The sequence below is a fragment of the Ranitomeya imitator genome, chromosome 2 (genome assembly GCF_032444005.1).
Source record: "Ranitomeya imitator isolate aRanImi1 chromosome 2, aRanImi1.pri, whole genome shotgun sequence".
In the NCBI taxonomy this organism is placed as follows: Eukaryota; Metazoa; Chordata; class Amphibia; order Anura; family Dendrobatidae; genus Ranitomeya; species Ranitomeya imitator.
The window spans coordinates 233,723,533-233,744,905 of record NC_091283.1 but is presented as its reverse complement, the minus strand read 5'-3'; the positions used below and the strand labels follow the sequence as shown (position 1 = coordinate 233,744,905).

The 21,373-nt window shown below is 47.0% G+C and overlaps 1 protein-coding gene across 1 annotated transcript in view; it reads right to left on the bottom strand.

Moving 5' to 3' along the window:
• Positions 1–21,373, bottom strand: part of LOC138662803 (zinc finger protein 84-like) — a 79,191-nt gene that overhangs the window by 11,419 nt on the left and 46,399 nt on the right. The window contains exon 12 of the mRNA XM_069748758.1: positions 7,097–7,165. Coding sequence (XP_069604859.1) covers positions 7,097–7,165 — 69 coding nt within the window. The remainder of the gene's footprint in view (positions 1–7,096; positions 7,166–21,373) is intronic.

Sequence of the window (21,373 nt, the reverse complement as noted above, 5' to 3'; positions counted from 1 at the left end):
AAAAGCAACAGCATTTCTATAAACCAATCCAGCAAAATCTGCTCTCAGTTCTGAGTCTTGCAGTGTGCTCAAACAACATTTATATTTAGCAATATTATAGTGAGAAGAATCCACTTAATTTGCGGTGTGTGTCTCCTGGAGCACAATCTTGGCACTATGTGCTGGGTAATAAAATGGCAAATGTGTAATTTTCATTCTCCAACATCCACTGCGTGTTCATTTCATTCTAATCCCAACCCTAATCCCAACCGTAAATATAAGCCAAACCCTAACCCTAACTTTAGCCCCAACCCTAACCCTAACTTTAGCCCCAACCCTAACCCTAACCCTAGCCTTAACCCTAGCCCCAACCCTTACCCTAGCCCTAAGCCTAGCCCCAACCCTAACCCTAGACCTAACCCCAGCCCCATCCCTAGCCCCAACCCTAGCCCTAACCCTGATGGGAAAATGGAAATAAATACATTTTTTTAATTTTATTATTTTTTCCCTAACTAAGGGGGTGATGAAGGTGGGTTTGATTTACTTTTATAGCGTTTTTTTATATCGGATTTTTATGATTGGCAGCTGTCACACACTAAAAGACGCTTTTTTTTATAGCAAAAAAGTTTTTGCGTCTCCACATTTTGAGACCTATAATTTTTCCATATATTGGTTGACAGAGTCATCTGAGGTCTTGTTTTTTGTGGGACGAGTTGACGTTTTTATTGGTAACATTTTTGGACACGTGTCAGTTTTTGATCACTTTTTATTCCGATTTTTGTGAGGCAGAATGACCAAAAACCAGCTATTCATGAATTTCTTTTTGGGGAGGCGTTTATACCGTTCCGCGTTTGGTAAAATTGATAAAGCAGTTTTATTCGTCGGGTCAGTACGATTACAGCGATATCTCATTTATATCTTTTTTTATGTTTTGGCGCTTTTATACGATAAAAGCTATTTTATAGAAAAAATAATTATTTTGGCATCGCTTTATTCTCAGGACTATAACTTTTTTATTTTTTTGCTGATCATGCTGTATGGCGGCTCGTTTTTTGAGGGACAAGATGACGCTTTCAGCGGTACCATGGTTATTTACATCCGTCTTTTTGATCGTTATTCCACTTTTTGTTCGGCGGTATGATAATAAAGCGTTGTTTTTTGGCTCGTTTTTTTTTTTTTTTTTCTTACGGTGTTCACTGAAGGGGTTAACTAGTGGGACAGTTTTATAGGTTGGGTCGATACGGACGCGGCGATACTAGATATGTGTACTTTTATTGTTTTTTTTAGATAAAGAAATGTATTTATGGGAATAATATTTTTTTATTATTATTTATTTTTTTATTTTTTTACACATGTGGAAATTATTTTATTGATAACAATTAAAATGAGATAATACAAAACATATATATATAAAAGAGTAGGAACAAGGCAGAGTAGCCCTCAAGCAATCCCAGTATATGTTAAATAACCAGGTATATACATATCAAGTACATCATGTCCAGTGAATAATAGTATACACATCAACAGGTACAAATTTCCATAGTAATTAATGCAATATTGCAAATAGGGTCCATATACCTATGTGTATGCGTGAATATAGCTCAAAGAAATATATATGTCGGTAGTTCCATAGATAATGAGAAGTCTAAAGAGTAAATGGAGTATGCTGAATACGGTACTACAAGAAAGGGAACTACAAGAAGTGTCAGTGCACTATGGGTTAAAGTAGTAATATCAAAAGGATCAGGATAAATGTAAAGTGCCGATATATATAGGAATACGAGGCTTGTGCAGCAAGCTGAAGGCAGCACTACAAGAAGGGAGACTGCAAAAGTGTCAGTGCACTATAGACTAAAGTGGCAGTATGCATGTGCAAATATGAAGCTGGTGCAACAAGACATATGGCAGAGGAACGAGCTACAGGTATAATAAGACACTAGGTGTGGATACCTGTGGATGAAGGGATCGCTGGAGAGAGGAAAACCCCGACGCGCGTTTCGCACAGTAGCTTCTTCCTGGGGGTTGCGGTAATGTAGGGGACACAGTGCGGACCTTATATATGCGGCGGTTGTCTAGGTGCTGGCGTCCATAGAGCACGAACCAGGAAGCGGCAGATCCGGCGTCCCACGTCACCGAGTCCCGCCCACCTCCGACGCGTCAGAGAGGAGGGGAACAGGGCGACGCTGCGGGACACGTTACTACGGCAACCCGATGCGGCCGACGGGCGCAAGCGCACTGCGCTGCAAATAGGGAGCACCGATGGACGGTTGCAAGGAGGCGTGGGAAAGAACAATAGTACAAATGCGCTGCGTATGTAAGTGGTGACGTGTTGCTGGGAAGTGTGGGAGTGGTGCTGGGAGGGAAAGAGTGTTGTGGAAAGGTGGTGTGAATAAATGAAGGGGATGACTGAAAGGGAGATAAGTGTCTAGCCAATGCTAGACAAAAGCAGATGGTGCACACCTATAATAATATATAAAGGCACAGGGGAAAACCAAGCAAGTGTAAGAATAAGGGTAATATATGGACAATATGTATAAAATTAAAATAGCACTATGAAGTTAATCATTTAAAGAAAAGGAGCAAAGCTTATGACTTCATTAAGGCCTCTAGGTTGAAGTGAGCCTATCCTCGAGATCCATTTGGTCTCGAGCTGAGCCAGTCTGGTTTTAAAATTTCCACCTCTAGAGTCCTTCAGTATCCTGTCGATGCCTATTACCCTCAATGCACTAGGGTCGCAATTGTGAGCTGATCGGAAATGTCGTGGTATTGGTTTCAGAAGTGTTAGGTCAGTCACCTCACGAGCATTGGTTATATCCCGGACATGTTCTCGAGTCCGTACTCTTAATTGTCTGGAGGTCATTCCAATATATATGAGATGGCACGGGCAAGTGGCATAGTATATCACACAGTCCGTGCCACATGTGATGTTGTGTGTGATATGGAAAGTCCTACCTTGAGTATCTTTAAATTCATGGGCTCGATCCATGTTTCTGCAAGCCAAACATTTTTTACAGGGAAAGAAGCCCCAACTTGGTCCTCTGGATTTGAAGGCATTACGAGTGGTAGTCCCCTTGTATTGGCTGTGAACCAGCATATCCTTGAGATTCTGTGATCTCCTGTATGTGATCATTGGTACATCAGGGACACTTTTCGCTAAGTACTGGGTCACTCATAATAATGGGCCAAAATTTAGAGAGGGCTTGCCTCATAGGTTTCCATTTTTCATTGTAATTTGAGATAAATCTCACCAAGTTTGGTGTATTTAAAGACCTTCTTGTAGTGCTGCCTTCAGCTTGCTGCACAAGCCTCGTATTCCTATATACATCGGCACTTTACATTTATCCTGATCCTTTTGATATTACTACTTTAACCCATAGTGCACTGACACTTCTTGTAGTTCCCTTTCTTGTAGTACCGTATTCAGCATACTCCATTTACTCTTTAGACTTCTCATTATCTATGGAACTACCGACATATATATTTCTTTGAGCTATATTCACGCATACACATAGGTATATGGACCCTATTTGCAATATTGCATTAATTACTATGGAAATTTGTACCTGTTGATGTGTATACTATTATTCACTGGACATGATGTACTTGATATGTATATACCTGGTTATTTAACATATACTGGGATTGCTTGAGGGCTACTCTGCCTTGTTCCTACTCTTTTATATATATGTTTTGTATTATCTCATTTTAATTGTTATCAATAAAATATTTATATTTTATTCGGTTGATACTCCCTTTTCCTTTGGATATATGCGATTTTTTGGTGGTACACCGTGTGTATTTATTGGTCTAATTTTGGGTAAATTGATTGATTTTCTGTGTCTTCACAGCCGCTTGACCATGGACATTAAAGCTAGAGATCAGTTATGGCTCTCCAACATTGATACAATTTTCAAGGGTGAACATGTGCAGAGTATGGGTAATGAAAATGGGAGCATTGTTGAATTAAAAAATTCATTTAAATTTCTTATCAAGAAAAGAGCCCGAGTCTGGTGGAATAAGGCCTCGCTCGAGAACTATTTAATTAAAAGTCTGACACCCCGGGGTCTGAGAGTTAGGATTTTACCCTCATTCCCCGTAGAAGATGCATTTTTTCGTAATAGGTGGGAAGAGGCATGTACTATGTGCTCTAGATCGCTTATGGAGATTCTCATTGGCATGAACAAGAAAACTCTAGAAACCTTGGAAGGGGAGATTGAGGCCCTCCAAGTGAAATTAACCAATACTTTACCTGCCACTGAGATGGAGTTATTCAAAAGTGAGATTGACAAACTTCTGACGACTTGGGTTAAAGAAATTCAGGATATGAAAACAAAGAAGTTCCAGCGTGACCTCAATGACTTTCAGAGTAATAACGTGTACAGGTGGCAGCAACCACGCTCACTTCAGAGGGCTCCATCCAGCTCATCACTGTCTTCTGTCGAGAGTGCATCCGGATCTCATTCCTTCAAAGGAGGCTCTGGTAATAAGAGCAGGCGTGGAGGTGGCCATAGATTCAGCCCCTACCAACACAGGAATTTGAGATCTTCCAATAAACCATCTAAACTCCAGGTAATAAACCTCTCTGGTATTGAGTTATCCACGGATCAAATAGATGTTCTCAGTATGGGTTTAACATTCTCTCCTGTGGTGTCTTTTGATTACTTCACAGCCGTAAAGGACCTACACTTATTCGCTAGAAAGCTGGTCCTTAAAAAACTACATGATAAGCCATCGACCGTGAGTGAGTGGTCCTCCCAGGAACAAGAAACCATCGCCATACTTGAAGAGTTGAGTGATGAAACACCAACATCCTCTACCGTGAGTAAATTCCCGGCTTTAAAATCTAAAAAGTTTCCACCCTTGAGCCTCTACCCTGACATCGATTTATTTGTACGTCTGGTCTCTGAGGAATTCCGCCATATCCCTACTGGGATAAAACATGATAATCTAACGAGACAACAGAGGAAGGCCCTTAAAGAGTTGAAATCACTTGACAATGTTGTTATTAAGCCCTCTGATAAAGGGGGAAATATTGTACTGTGGCCCTCCCTACTGTATGAGAAGGAAGCATTTAGACAGTTGAATGATCCAAATTGCTACAAACGCCTGACTTTCAATCCCACCACTGTTTATCAAAATCAGCTAAGGGATCTGGTGGAACAAGCATTCTATAATGGCACCATATCTAAAGAAATCATGGATGGGTTGGTCCCGGAGACACCACGTACACCCTGTTTATATTTACTCCCCAAAGTGCACAAATCCACCACTAACCCCCCGGGACGTCCCATTGTCTCAGGGGGGGGAGGACTCTGTGAACAGGTCAATAAATTCCTCGACTTTCATTTAAAACCTATGGTGGAAAATCTCCCGTCATACATTCAGGACACAGGTGATGTACTTCGCAAGCTGATGGATATTCCACTGGAGGATGATATGTGGTTGGTAACCTTCGACGTAGAGTCACTGTATACTTCCATTCGCCATGATGACGGGATTGAGGCTGTGAGAAGCTTTCTCCACATGTCAAGCAATGACAACGATCTGATCGAATTTCTTCTCACTTTACTGGAGTATGCCCTTAGTCATAATTTTTTTATGTTTAAGGAAGTCCTCTACCTCCAATTGCAGGGGACTGCTATGGGGGCTGCATTTGCGCCCTCTTACGCAAACCTATTCATGGGGTCTTGGGAACGTACAATCTTCCTGACTGATGTCATCCCTCTGATTGAGAAGGTATGCACCTGGGTACGCTTTATAGATGACATTTTTGTCATCTGGCAGGGTTCTGAGGAGGACCTAATTTCCTTCATTCAGCTCCTGAACAACAACACACTAAACATCAAGCTGACCTGCAAATATAGTCAATCACATATTGACTTTTTGGATACCAAGATCTTCAAAGGAGAGGATGGGTTCTTACACACTGAAGTATTCAGAAAGGAGACCTCTGTCAACTCAGTGTTACACGCCACCTCATCACACCCCAGACCTCTCAAGGACAGCATACCGTATGGGCAGTTTTTAAGGACTAGGAGAATCTGTTCTACGGAATCCTCATTTCAAACTCAGTCCTCCGAATTGGCACAGCGATTCTTACAAAGGGGATACTCAAATCGGACAATCCATCGGGGTTGGTCTAAAGCCAGTAATAAGACAAGAAGTGATTTGTTAAAACAGAAACCAAGAGAGTCTTTAAATACACCAAACTTTCGTGAGATTTATCTCAAATTACAATGAAAAATGGAAACCTATGAGGCAAGCCCTCTCTAAATTTTGGCCCATTATTATGAGTGACCCAGTACTGGCAAAAAGTGTCCCTGATGTACCAATGATCACATACAGGAGATCACAGAATCTCAAGGATATGCTGGTTCACAGCCAATACAAGGGGACTACCACTCGTAATGCCTTCAAATCCAGAGGACCAAGTTGGGGCTTCTTTCCCTGTAAAAAATGTTTGGCTTGCAGAAACATGGATCGAGCTCATGAATTTAAAGATACTCAAGGTAGGACTTTCCATATCACACACAACATCACATGTGGCACGGACTGTGTGATATACTATGCCACTTGCCCGTGCCATCTCATATATATTGGAATGACCTCCAGACAATTAAGAGTACGGACTCGAGAACATGTCCGGGATATAACCAATGCTCGTGAGGTGACTGACCTAACACTTCTGAAACCAATACCACAACATTTCCGATCAGCTCACAATTGCGACCCTAGTGCATTGAGGGTAATAGGCATCGACAGGATACTGAAGGACTCTAGAGGTGGAAATTTTAAAACCAGACTGGCTCAGCTCGAGACCAAATGGATCTCGAGGATAGGCTCACTTCAACCTAGAGGCCTTAATGAAGTCATAAGCTTTGCTCCTTTTCTTTAAATGATTAACTTCATAGTGCTATTTTAATTTTATACCTATTTTATCCCATACACATAGACGTTTGTGTGATTCTTATACAGACGTTTATGTTATATGTTCTTTTTAACTAATTTTTGTATGTTTATTTTATATATGTGTTACTAATATTGTGTGTTGTTCTTCTTTTTTAGTATGTTTTATCCTATTCATGCGAATGTGATGTGACCAGTTGTTGCTACTTACCTTCTTCCCCTATTCGTGTGGTGTCATCCGTCCAGGCCTTCGTCATGCACGGGAGAAGAATTTCGTCACCTACAAAATATTTAAATATATTTTAATAATCCTGTTTATTTACAGTACACCATGTTGTTATATTGTGTTATTTTCATATTTATAATTTTTTTGTTTCTCTCCCTCTGGCATCTCACCCCATCTTGAGTATACATATTGTCCATATATTACCCTTATTCTTACACTTGCTTGGTTTTCCCCTGTACCTTTATATATTATTATAGGTGTGCACCATCTGCTTTTGTCTAGCATTGGCTAGACACTTATCTCCCTTTCAGTCATCCCCTTCATTTATTCACACCACCTTTCCACAACACTCTTTCCCTCCCAGCACCACTCCCACACTTCCCAGCAACACGTCACCACTTACATACGCAGCGCATTTGTACTATTGTTCTTTCCCACGCCTCCTTGCAACCGTCCATCGGTGCTCCCTATTTGCAGCGCAGTGCGCTTGCGCCCGTCGGCCGCATCGGGTTGCCGTAGTAACGTGTCCCGCAGCGTCGCCCTGTTCCCCTCCTCTCTGACGCGTCGGAGGTGGGTGGGACTCGGTGACGTGGGACGCCGGATCTGCCGCTTCCTGGTTCGTGCTCTATGGACGCCAGCACCTAGACAACCGCCGCATATATAAGGTCCGCACTGTGTCCCCTACATTACCGCAACCCCCAGGAAGAAGCTACTGTGCGAAACGCGCGTCGGGGTTTTCCTCTCTCCAGCGATCCCTTCATCCACAGGTATCCACACCTAGTGTCTTATTATACCTATAGCTCGTTCCTCTGCCATATGTCTTGTTGCACTAGCTTCATATTTGCACATGCATACTGCCACTTTAGTCTATAGTGCACTGACACTTTTGCAGTCTCCCTTCTTGTAGTGCTGCCTTCAGCTTGCTGCACAAGCCTCGTATTCCTATATACATCGGCACTTTACATTTATCCTGATCCTTTTGATATTACTACTTTAACCCATAGTGCACTGACACTTCTTGTAGTTCCCTTTCTTGTAGTACCGTATTCAGCATACTCCATTTACTCTTTAGACTTCTCATTATCTATGGAACTACCGACATATATATTTCTTTGAGCTATATTCACGCATACACATAGGTATATGGACCCTATTTGCAATATTGCATTAATTACTATGGAAATTTGTACCTGTTGATGTGTATACTATTATTCACTGGACATGATGTACTTGATATGTATATACCTGGTTATTTAACATATACTGGGATTGCTTGAGGGCTACTCTGCCTTGTTCCTACTCTTTTATATATATGTTTTGTATTATCTCATTTTAATTGTTATCAATAAAATATTTATATTTTATTCGGTTGATACTCCCTTTTCCTTTGGATGTAGGCTTACAGAGCTGCAGCTGCAGCCTGCTCCTGACCCGGAAGTACTCCCTGCAGGACCCGGATGCAGCCCCGCGGCCATTTTGGATCCAGGCCTGCAGGGAGAAGACGCTCGGTACAAGGTGAGCACATCACCTTGTACCGATCGTCTCAGGGAAGCACGCAGGGAGCCCCCCTCCCTGCGCGATGCTTCCCTGTACCGCCGGCACACCGCGATCATGTTTGATCGCGGTGTGCCGGGGGTTAATGTGCCGGGAGCGGTTCGTGACCGCTCCTGGCACATAGTGCCGGATGTCAGCTGCGATAGTCAGCTGACACCCGGCCGCGATCGGCCGCGCTCCCCCCGTGAGCGCGGCCGATCGCTATGACGTACTATCCCATCGGTGGGAATTAAGGCCCACCCCACCTCGACGGGATAGTACGTCATATGGGATTAAGGGGTTAAAAACTAAAACTCATGAAATAGGCCTGGACAGAAATGATGGAATCCTTAACTTACCATTTTGCTGCACAACCTTTTGAGGCAATCACTGCAATCAAACGATTTCTGTAACTGTCAATGAGACTTCTGCACCTCTCGACAGGTATTTTGGCCCACTCCTCAAGAGCAAACTGCTCCAGTTGTCTCGTGTTTGAAGGTTGCCTTTTCCAGACAGCATGTTTCAGCTCTTTCCAAAGATGCTCAATAGGATTTAGGTAAGGGCTCATAAAAGGCCACTTCAGAATAGTCCAATGTTTTCCTCTTAGCCATTCTTGGGTGCTTTTAGCTGTGTGCTTTGGGTCAGTATCCTGTTGCAAGACCCATGACCTGTGACTGAGACCAAGCTTCCTGACACTGGGCAGCACATTTATTTCTAGAATCCCTTGATAGCCTTGAGATTTCATTGTACCCTGCACAGATTCTTGACACCCTGTGCCAGATGCAGCAAAGCAGCCCCAAAACATAACAGAGCCTCCTCCATGATTCACAGTAGGGACAGTGTTCTTTTCTTGATATGCTTCACTTTTCCGTTTATGAACATAGAGCTGATGTGCCTTGTCAAAAATAGGGATTTTTGTGAACTCACCGTAAAATCCTTTTCTCTGAGCCATTCATTGGGGGACACAGACCGTGGGTGTATACTGCTGTCACTAGGAGGCTGACACTAAGTGATACAAAGAAAGTTAACTCCTCCCCTGCAGTATACACCCTCCTGCTGGCTCTCAGCTAACCAGTTCGGTGCAAAAGCAGTAGGAGATCAATAACCGCATATGAAAGTATAGCATGTCTAATTATATATAACAGTATAGCATGTCAAATTATAAAAACAAGCACAAGCTAATAACTGGGTGGGAGCTGTGTCCCCCAATGAATGGCTCGCAGATAAGGATTTTACGGTGAGTTCACAAAAATCCCTATTTCTCATTCTCCTCATTGGGGGACACAGACCGTGGGAGGTCCCAAAGCAGTCCCTGGGTGGGAACAACATCAAGTCAGGCCCTGTGTAACGCTACTTATAAGTGCGCCACCGCGGTCTGCAGAGTTCGCCTGCCCAGACTCATGTCAGCGGAAGACTGGGAAATATAGTGCTTCAAGGGTGCATGCAGACTGGACAAACCCGCAAAGTTGACAGACGTGCTTTGTTGATGCCTGGTGTCTGGAACCCAAGAAAACCTCGATCGAAAGAGTGGAGTGAACATAGACTGACGTCTAACACGGAAGGACTTCTGGATGGTGTAAAGAATCCACCAGGCGAACATGGCTGGAGAAACGGCTAAGCCCTTCCTTGCAACCGTCAGGAAGCCCAAATGGAGTGTCCCTTCTCCGGAAGGGCACCGTCCTCGACACGTACCTACTCGGGGCACTCACATTGTCCAGGGTATGGGGAACCCCTTTCGTTTTGTGGACTGGTGCCGACGAGATGAGGGAAGAACGATGCCCTCGTAACCGTACGATACCGTCTTGGAAACAAGGGATGGGGGACAGCATGAGGACAACCTTGCCTTGATGGTAATAAGGAAAAAAGTCTGAAGGAACAGAGCGGCCAGCTCCGAAGACTCTTCTGGATGGTGAGATCGCAGAGAAAAGAGGAGGGACCTTGCAGGATAGTAAAGTCTATCCAGATCACAAGGAGTGTACTGTAAGGCCCCCCGGACTATTAAAGGCCAAAAGTGTAACGATAAGCGATAGAGAGGAACCACATGTGAAAAACTCTCTGCGAGAAAGTTCCTACTTGCAGTTTTGTTGCAATAAGATGGAAAAATACTAGTTCCGCAAACAAAAAAACCTAACACCTGACTTGGTCAGTGTGGATCTCCCAGGATCACTGGAGCCTTCCTCCTTCCTAAAGACTCTCAGAATTAGTGGAAGAGGCGTGATAGAGCTGGTATGACGGAAGAACCAGAGCATGCCCTACAATGGCTTTTGAATCTCGAGGCCGAACCATGAACTGGAGTACATTGGCGTTCACTCTGGACAACATCCGATCTACATCTGGAGTGCTCCAGTGAAGGCAGATCTGATGGAAGACTTCCGGATGAAGTTCTCACTCACTTGAGGCGAGACCCTGGCAGCTGAGGAAAAAACTGCCGCCCAGAGGTCTATCTCTGGGATGAGTGCTACAGAGATCACCGAATGGTAGATCTCGGTCCATCAGAGAGTGCGAGGCATGTAGGTCAAGGTGCCTGACTGCGGGTACCTGTTAGATGATAAACGTATGGCACAGCCGTGACAAAATCCGATTGAATACGGTTGGGGAGACCACCTGCCAGAAGGCATTGGACCTGCTGTAGGAGCAGTGGTACTGTTGGGATCCCCAGAAAAAACTGATTGGGAGACTGGATTCCCGAGATAACCAGAGGCCTTGAGCAGTGTGGTAACGCTCCGTAGTCACTAGCAACCATTAAACCAGGAGAAAGGATCTCTCCCGGACGAGAAAGATGCTCAGAGACTACTCTCTGGGGACCTGTTTGACCTGCAGAAAACAATCAGAGCGAAGGGAACTGCCTCCGTTGCCACCATTTTCTTTTTTTTTTCTAGGACCCTCGTAGCAAATCGGATGGAATGAGGGCAGGTACGGACTGGGGCTAAAATTCAGCCCTGTCTTGAGAACCCAATTCTTTTAATGACGTAGCAGACAAGGCAGCCCATGACCAGAAACGTCCTTCTGGCCTTTGCCAGAGTTTCCAAATGGCCAGTCTTGTCGGGAGTGAGGGGGCTCCCTGTTGAAGGGCCACGGCCTTGTTTCAAGGGAGGGATAGCAACCCTCTGCAGGTGTCCAGGATCATCCTTAAAAAGGATATCTGCTGGGCTGGAAATGAGGAAGAACTATCTAAGTCTATCCACCAGCCCAGGTGAGGAAAGGTATCGCAAGGTATATATAGATGAACTCAGCGCAGTCCTGGAAGAACGGTTGGAAAGTCAACCAGGTAGGGCAGGACAGCCATGCACCCAGAGTGCAAGAGAGACATGACAGCCACCATGATAATGGCGAACACTCTGGGAGTGGATGCAAGGCCGAAGGGCAAGGTCGTAACTTGAAAATGCTGTTTGCGAATGGAAAAGCAAAGGAATTTTTGGAAAGAGGAAATTAGTAATGTGAAGGTGAGCATCCCGAATGTCAATGGATGCCAGAAAACTCCACCCTTTTCCCATTGAAGTGATGGCCAAGTGGAGGAACTCCATCTGAAGAAGGAGGACCTTGTGAAGCTTGTTAGAAGTTTCAGGTCCAGGATAGGTCTTACTTTTCGGTCCCCCTATTTTGGGACCAAGATCCTCCAAATCTAGACTGTACTTGACAAACCTTCCACTGATGGTTGGGTCTATAGGATACCTGTGATCCTTTGTTCCGGCTTGGGGAATGCCCCCAGCTTCTCATGGAATAAGCGACCACTCTAAGGGAGTAATGTCAGATTTTTTTTTTAACGCAGAGTATGCTTCCATTCTCTGAGCCATGAAGTGCTTCTGAATAAAATGGCATTCGCTTCAGACAGCGCCACGTAACTAGCCGCATTTAGAGAGGCGAACCGCAAACTTTCCCGCCCCAGAAATTTAGTTGGCTAGCTTTACTGTCTCCGGAAAAAAGGTTACTGTTCTGAGTCAAAAACATATAAACCGGTCCTGCCCAGGAATAAACCAGTTCTGGACTGAAGTAGGCTCCCTCCTTTCTTCTCTAACAGGACTTCCTATGATCTTAACGCCTTCTCTGGCCTTACTAGGTTTAGATTTGGAGTCCTTCCCCCTTAGTTTAAGACCTATTATAACAAATACCCTCGTAGCGGCCCGTCAATCTATAGCAGCTCATTGGAGGACTCCGGTTCTACCAACTCTACTAGAGACTATATCACGTTTAAACGTTCACTGCGCATATGAGATTATGTTAGCACATGACCTGAACCAGAAAACAAAGACTATGAACTGGTGGGACCCTTGGATTTCCTCAATTTATAACACAGTTGATGTGCCGCTCTGATGCTCATTGTGTTTTGACCGACTGTAAATTCTATATTTTGTCGTTGATGCCTATATTAGCACATTATGTATCGTATATGTGACATACTGGTAAATCGGCATATCTTCCCCTATCTCCCCTTCCCCAATCCTTATGGTTAATTCGTTTGTTCTCTTTACATATTGTATATGGTGACGTTTAATAAAAAACAACTGGTTTAAAAAAAAAAAACATATAAACCAACACTGTAAACATCCATCTGTAACAAACGCTACATAGACCAAACACCTTGTGGTGAGGTCTATAGCACATTTACATAGGAGACACCTATGTGTTGCGGACACTACTCCATTTTTTCTGTTATTGTTCTGAATCAAAAGAAGCTAGGGTCTCCGGCCAGGAGAACATTGCGCTGGAAACCCATGCGGCAGCTAAGGAAAGGTAGAGCGCTGAAATTGAGGCTGCAAGACGTAACAAGTCAGATTGTCAGACAGTCTGTGGTATTTTTTTTAAAAAGGTGATCCATCGGGCAGGGATACTGGCAGGTATACCACAGGAGTTAAGCTGTCAGGTGTCACGACGTTAACGGCGGTAAAGGGGCAGGACGGCGTACTGGGACCCGCACCTGTCCCTGCCACTATAATGGGGCCCTGGCTTTCCCTTATCTCAGGGGTACCTATGATGATTAGAAGGCCTGAGCCGCCAGCGTATCCCTGTCTCCTGTGCAAGCCCTATCAGTGGCCCCTCTTCCCCCAAGGGAGGTGGACTGCACCAGTTTATAAATACAGCAATTAACAGGGTATACAGACAAGGTAACAAAGTCTCAAACTCACCAAATGCTCACACAACCACAGAGGAAACACAGAGAAGGGAAGAGAAGGAAAAAACTAGGAAGGAAAACAGGTTTAACATGCAACCAAAACAGCAGACACCAATCTCTGTAAATAAACCTCCAAGCTCCCAATACCACGTTCCTTCACACTCCAAGCCAGGCAGCAGAACTGATCACTGACAATAGCTGTAGTCAAGGCTGAGTCTATATAGAGGATGAGATTACAAAATCTACTTCAGCGGAGAGACCCAGCTCTCAGCAACTCAGGAACAAGGTTAACTCCTGCACTGCTGACACAAAGTAGCCAGGTCAGAATACAGGAGAAGAGCTTCTGTTCACTGTGTGTGAACAAGGCTCAGAGCGCTGCGTTTCTCTGGAACCTCTCTGTCGCAGTAGCCCCGTGACATCAGGTGGCTTAGTGCAAGGCTGCAACCAGCTGGTGAGGAAAAAATCATCTCGAGTCGCTGCCGTCCTTGAACGGTGCAGAGATAAAAGGATGAACCCTCGATCAACAATCCTCTTAACAGGGAAGTGGAGAGGGATCGTCCGCCTCCTTGCATCGTCCGCTAAATAGTAGGGATGCAGAGGGGGACTGCTCGGACGTCAAAAAGGAGGGCATCTGTACATCCACGGAGGTCAAGTCCCCGGGTGGAACGGGTTGGCATTAGGCCCGGCAGTAGAAGAGTATACATGGAGGCGACACTCCATGTGCTCGTATGATGATGGTGTGAGGAGATCGGTGTCCTTTGAAGGACCCAGTCGCCTTTAAAAAAAATCAGATCAGAAAAGACATCTCATGTCGCAGTGTTTGCATATTGCTGATACCGCGCCTGAAGAGGGTTCTGCTTCTAGAGCAAGCCCATTCGCAAATACTCATGGTGGGACTGGAACCATGAACTTCCATGCTGCAAAAAAAACACCAGCGTTTTCCACTGTGCTGCCAAGGTGCTCGCCAGTGAATCGCTTTTCCGGACGCTCGCTGTCCAGGAAAATGGCAAATGCACTACTAAGGGTTTAGCTTCCGTTTTGAGGGACCCTCTGATCTAGAGCAGAACCGTAGTCCTTATCCATCTACAGAGATTGGTTGATGGCCTAAACAGGCGAATCCATCTTGTTCTGAGGCTCTGGCGAGTCCAGATCCAAGGCAACGTCTGATTCATATGCGGAGTCTTGTTCCGTTTCTAGAATACATGTGGCCCCTCCTGGCCTAAGGCTCCCCATGTAAGGGAGGATCCATGTATATTGGTTTTGCGAGCACTTCAAACCACAGAGGGTTCAATCTCATGGATTGCGGCAGTGACGAAGCCCCTTGAGGGGAACTAGGTACTCTGGGAAAAGCTGGGATCGGCGACGGAGGGCTCCTGAGCTGATTCGAACTACAGTAGGTACTCTGGGAAAGGTGACCGGCTTCAGGCTGGTCATGCCTTTAAGACCAGTGAATGCTGGTCATGTGCCCTTTTAAACTAGGGAATGCTGGTCATGTGTCTTTAAAGGGAACCTGTCTCCCCCAAAATCGATGGTGAGGTAAGCTCACCGTCATCAAGGGCTTATCTACAGCATTCTGTAATGCATTCTGTAATGCTGTAGATAAGCCCCCGATGTAACCTGAAAGAGGAGAAAAAGAGGTTAGATTATACTCACCCAGGGGCAGTCCCGCTGCGGTCCGCTCAAATGGGTGTCTCAGGTCTGCTCCGGCGCCTCCTATCTTCATTCTATGATGTCCTCTTCTGGTCTTCACGCCGTGGCTCCGGCGCAGGCGTACTTTGTTTGCCCTGTTGAGGGCAGAGCAAAGTACTGCAGTGCGTCGGGCCTCTCTGACCTTTCCGGTGCCTGCGCACTGCAGTACTTTGCTCTGTCCTCAACAGGGCAGACAAAGTATGTCTGCGCCGGAGCCGCGGCGTGAAGACCAGAAGAGGACGTCATGGAATGAAGATGGGAGTATAATCTAACCTCTTTTTCTCCTCTTTCAGGTAACATCAGCGGCTTATCTACAGCACTACAGAATGCTGTAGATAAGCCCCTGATGACGGTGAGCTTACCTCGCCATCGATTTTGGGGGTGACAAGTTCCCTTTAAAAACCAGGGAATGCTGGGTATGTATGTTTAAATCCAGTGACTACTGGACATGTGCCTTTAAGACCAGGGAATGCTGGACATGTGCCTTTTAGACCAGGGATTGCTAGTCAGGTGCCTTTAAGACCAGAGATTGCAGGTCATGTGCCTTTAAGACCAGAGATTGCTGGTCGTATGTCTTAAAGACAAGGAACGCTGGTCGTGTGCCTTTAAAGACCAGGGAATACTGGTCATAGCCTTTATGGTGCTGGGGTGCGTGCGGGGGAGGAGTGCGGGGGGAGGGATGGATCCCGAGTCCCCCGTCAGCGTTGGAATATCGCTGTCTTCAGCGCTGAATACCGCCTGTGCGATGCAGCAGCCGCTTCTGGATGTTTACAGCTAGTGTCCGGAAACGGCAGGATGAAGATGGCCGCCGAAAATATGCTGCGAGAGTTCTCGTCCTGAATGAGAAGCGCCTGAATAGGAGGGAGGAACCATGAAGCGCGGCCTAGCATGGGCGGAGGTTCCGGGTTGCGGCCTACACAAGCCCAAAGCCGGGGGCTAAATTTTTGGAGTCAGCCGCTGCCGAACGGGAAAAAGGGAAAAACAACCCGCCGCTGCAAAATAAGGGGAAAAAATGCCGGTTGCGCAGAGCCCTCCAGCCGCTCTAGTCCAGGCACTTACCAAGGAGGCTGCCGAAGGCAGAATATGCAGCTTTGTTCAGCAGGTCAGAAAAGTAGAAGAGATCCTCTGCTGTTGCTGCTGTTTGGACGGTGCAGGGATAAAGAAAAGCCCTCAATCCATTGTCCCTTTAGCAGGGAGGTGGAGAGGAACCGTCCGCCTCCTTGTACCATCCGCTTTCAATAGTGGTGGTGCAGTGGGGGCTGCTAGGACGCGATGAGGTAGGCCTCTGTACATCCAAAGGGTAATCACCTAGGATGGGACAGGGCTTAATGTCCAGCAATAGGCCTGGCTGGGGAAGAGGGTACCTGGAGGCGACACTCCATGTGCTCGTTTGTACAGGTTGTGGGGAGATCGGTGCCCTTGAAGGGACCCGTCGCCCCTAAGAATCAGCTCAGGCGTGGCATCCCACGTCGCAGGAGAGGATACGGAGAGGCAACACTTTCCGTGCTCGCCTGTTGATGGCCCCTTTGTTGTAAAAAGGTAAAATCAAAAATGTAAAAATAAAATAATAAAGAGTTTTGGGTCTGAATAGCAGACCCATCCGTGTGCCTCCTACGGACACTAAGCAAGAACTGGTTAGCTGAGAGCCAGCAGGAGGGTGTATACTGCAGGGGAGGAGCCGAGAGCCGGCAGGAGGGTGTATACTGCAGGGGAGGAGCCGAGAGCCGGCAGGAGGGTGTATACTGCAGGGGAGGAGCAGAGAGCCGGCAAGAGGGTGTATACTGCAGCGGAGGAGCCGAAAGCCGGCAGGAGGGTGTATACTGCAGGGGAGGAGCCGAGAGCCGGCAGGAGGGTGTATACTGCAAGGGAGGAGCCGAGAGCCGGCAGGAGGGTGTATACTGCAGGGGAGGAGCCGAGAGCCGGCAGGAGGGTGTATACTGCAGGGGAGGAGCCGAGAGCCGGCAGGAGGGTGTATACTGCAGGGGAGGAGCCGAGAGCCGGCAGGAGGGTGTATACTGCAGGGGAGGAGCCGAGAGCCGGCAGGAGGGTGTATACTGCAGGGGAGGAGCCGAGAGCCGGCAGGAGGGTGTATACTGCAGGGGAGGAGCCGAGAGCCGGCAGGAGGGTGTATACTGCAGGGGAGGAGCCGAGAGCCGCCAGCAGGGTGTATACTGCAGGGGAGGAGCCGAGAGCCGGCAGGAGGGTGTATACTGCAGGAGAGGAGCCGAGAGCCGGCAGCAGGGTGTATACTGCAGGGGAGGAGCCGAGAGCCGGCAGGAGGGTGTATACTGCAGGGGAGGAGCCGAGAGCCGGCAGGAGGGTGTATACTGCAGGGGAGGAGCCGAGAGCCGGCAGGAGGGTGTATACTGCAGGGGAGGAGCCGAGAGCCGGTAGGAGGGTGTATACTGCAGGGGAGGAGCCGAGAGCCGGCAGGAGGGTGTATACTGCAAGGGAGGAGCCGAGAGGCGGCAGGAGGGTGTATACTGCAGGGGAGGAGCCGAGAGCCGGCAGGAGGGTGTATACTGCAGGGGAGGGGCCGAGAGCCTGCAGGAGGGTGTATACTGCAGTGGAGGAGCCGAGAGCCGGCAGGAGGGTGTATACTGCAGGGGAGGAGCCGAGAGGCGGCAGGAGGGTGTATACTGCAGGGGAGGAGCCGAGAGCCGGCAGGAGGGTGTATACTGCAGCGGAGGAGCCGAGAGCCGGCAGGAGGGTGTATACTGCAGGGGAGGAGCCGAGAGCCGGCAGGAGGGTGTATACTGCAGGGGAAGAGCCGAGAGCCGGCAGGAGGGTGTATACTGCAGGGGAGGAGCCGAGAGCAGGCAGGAGGGTGTATACTGCAGGGGAAGAGCCGAGAGCCGGCAGGAGGGTGTATACTGCAGGGGAGGAGCCGAGAGCCAGCAGGAGGGTGTATACTGCAGGGGAGGAGCCGAGAGCCAGCAGGAGGGTGTATACTGCAGGGGAGGAGCCGAGAGCCGGCAGGAGGGTGTATACTGCAGGGGAGGAGCCGAGTGCCAGCAGGAGGGTGTATACTGCAGGGGAGGAGCCGAGTGCCAGCAGGAGGGTGTATACTGCAGGGGAGGAGCCGAGAGCCAGCAGGAGGGTGTATACTGCACGGGAGGAGCAGAGAGCCAGCAGGAGGGTGTATACTGCAGAGGAGGAGCTAACTTTCTTTGTATCACTTAGTGTCAGCCTCCTAGTGGCAGCAGCATAACACTCACGGTCTGTGTCCCCCAATGAGGCGAAGGAGAAAGTTCATTATTGTCTCATCTGTCCATAGGACATTCTCCCAGAAGCTTTGTGGTTTGTCAACATGTAGTTTGGCAAATTCCAGTCTGGCTTTTTTATGATTTTGTTTTCCAACAATGGTGTCCGCCATGGTCGTCTCCCATGAAGTCCACTTTGGCTCATACAACGACGGATGGTGCGATCTGACATTGATGTTCCTTGAGCTTGAAGTTCACCTTTAATCTGTGTAGAAGTTTTTCTGGGTTCTTTTGTTACCATTCGTATTATAAGTCTCTGATTTGTCATCAATTTTCCTCCTGCGGCCACGTCCAGGATTCTCGTGCTTAGAAAAAAAAAAAAAATCACATCCAGCAAAATGTCACAGGCGATGTAAGAGACAGATGCTACTGGACAGGCACCGCTGGTGTCATTTTGCTGGATGTAATTTTTTTTTCCAAGCCTCCCAATAGCCACAATATTATAGGCATTATCAACAATAATATCAACACCATTATATGCATTATGTAAAAATGGGGGCAGGTCAGTGTGGGATCAGCGACCAGTCATAAGCCAATACATATGAATATGTAATCAGAGCACTGCACAAAGCCCCGCCCACGAGCATCACATAAAGCCCCGCCCACAGACCCACCCCAGAGCACCACACAAAGCCCCACCCACAGCCTCGCCCCAGAGCACCACACAAAGCCCCGCCCCAGAACACCATATAAAGCCCCGCCCAAGAGCACCACATAAAGCCCCACCCCAGAGCACAAGAATCTCATTAACTGAAAACTACAAATACAGATTACACAACAGTAAACCAGAGTTACATTCATTTATGGTGGACCATTGGAGCTACTATGAATCCTGACCAGAAGATTAGAGGAAATAATATCGCTCCCCATTTCAGGAGAGATTGTGCAGTAATCTGAATTTCTTAGGATAAAAACAATGTAATTTATGAGGTGGAGTGAATCCATGAAACCAGGGCTGGAGCCAACACATCTCCTGCAGGCGGGAATAAATGTATATATGCCAGCCATCAGCCACACACAGCTCAGAGATATATCATGGCACCGGTGTGATGGGTTTATGGAGATTATCACAATCCTCCTGGAAGTTAGTCGGTTTTAATACAAATTGAAAAGTCCGGATAAAGGGAAACTCTGTTATTGTCCAGAAATTCACACTTGGCCTCACTGCACATTTAACCCCTTAACGACCGCAGATACGCCTTTTATCGGTGGCAGTTAAGGGTATGTAAACCACAGCGCCGTTCATTTAAGTGTATAGCGCCCCCTGGAGTCGGATTTTCTCTGGTGCTTCGGTTGCCGGAGTTAGCAGAGACCCCAGAGAACATGATTTGGGTCGGTTTTTACCGACCCCGAGTTGCAATCGTCGGTAATTAACCGTTTACCCACGGTCTCAAAAAAAAAAAAAAAAAAAAGCGATTTGCCATTTCATTTCTCTCCCCTCCGATGTGATCGCACATCAGAGGACAGAGAAATGGGGTCCCCGAATTCTCCCCCCCAATACTAACCCGTCTCCCCCGGTGCTCCTCATGGTTTCCCATGGGCGCCGCCATCTTCTTCCGGCAAAAAATGGCGCGCATGCGCACTGCGCCCAAAGGCCGGAACCCGATGGATCTTTGGGGTCTCGGCTGCCGGGGGTAGCCGAGACACAAAAGAAAATGATCAGGTCTCTTTTTACCGACCTGTTTTGTGATCGCCGGTAACCATTTACGGGCAACCGCAAAAAAAAATAAAATGCGTCGTGTCATTCTCTGTCCTCTGATGTGATAGCACATCAGAGGACAGAGAAATAGGTGGATCGGGGACCCTGTTATACTTACCGGTGTCCCTGGGTCCTCCTACTTCCTCTCCTGGCCGCTGGCTTCTTGCTTGGTTGTAAGAAAATGGCAGGCGCATGCGCAGTGCGCCCGCCGTGATCTGCCGGCCGGCAGAGGAAGATTCTTCCTCTTATTTCATTTTGGTCACTGTGAGATCCTATCACAGTGATCAAAATAAAAAAAATAATAAATAATCCCCCCCCCCTCCTTTATCGCCCCCTTAGTTAGAAAAAAAATAATAAAATAAAAAAATAGAATTAGAACTTACCGGTAATTCTCTTTCTAGGAACCTTCCACAACAGCAGTATCGGAGGTTGCCTCCCCGCCCTAATAGGGGACAGGAAACAGAAAGAGGTTAAATACTCCTCCCCTTCCTGCAACCACCAGTGTTTTTTCTGGACACAGTAGCATGTATAGTTACCACTTAAGTGTAGGAAACATCTAATACATAAATCAGATAGGGAGGGAAATTAGTGCTGTCGTGGAAGGTTCCTAGAAAGAGAATTACCGGTAAGTTCTAATTCTATTTTCTCCAGTCACCTTCCACGACAGCAGTATCGGAGTGATACCAACCGCTAATTTCTTTAGGGAGGGACAACAGCTTGGAGAACTCGTCTGCCAAACGATAGGTCCCTATTGAAGTTGAGCCTGTAATGTCTGGTGAATGTATGGACTGACGACCAGGTGGCGGCTCTGCATATCTGCTCCGATGAAGCGTTACCCCTTTCTGCCCAGGAAGTTGAGACTGAACGGGTGGAGTGAGCTTTTAGAGAAGCTGGAGGAGTCAGATTCTGGGATGAGTATGCAAGGTTAATGGCCTGTTTAATCCAATTTGCTATTGTGCTTTTGGCTG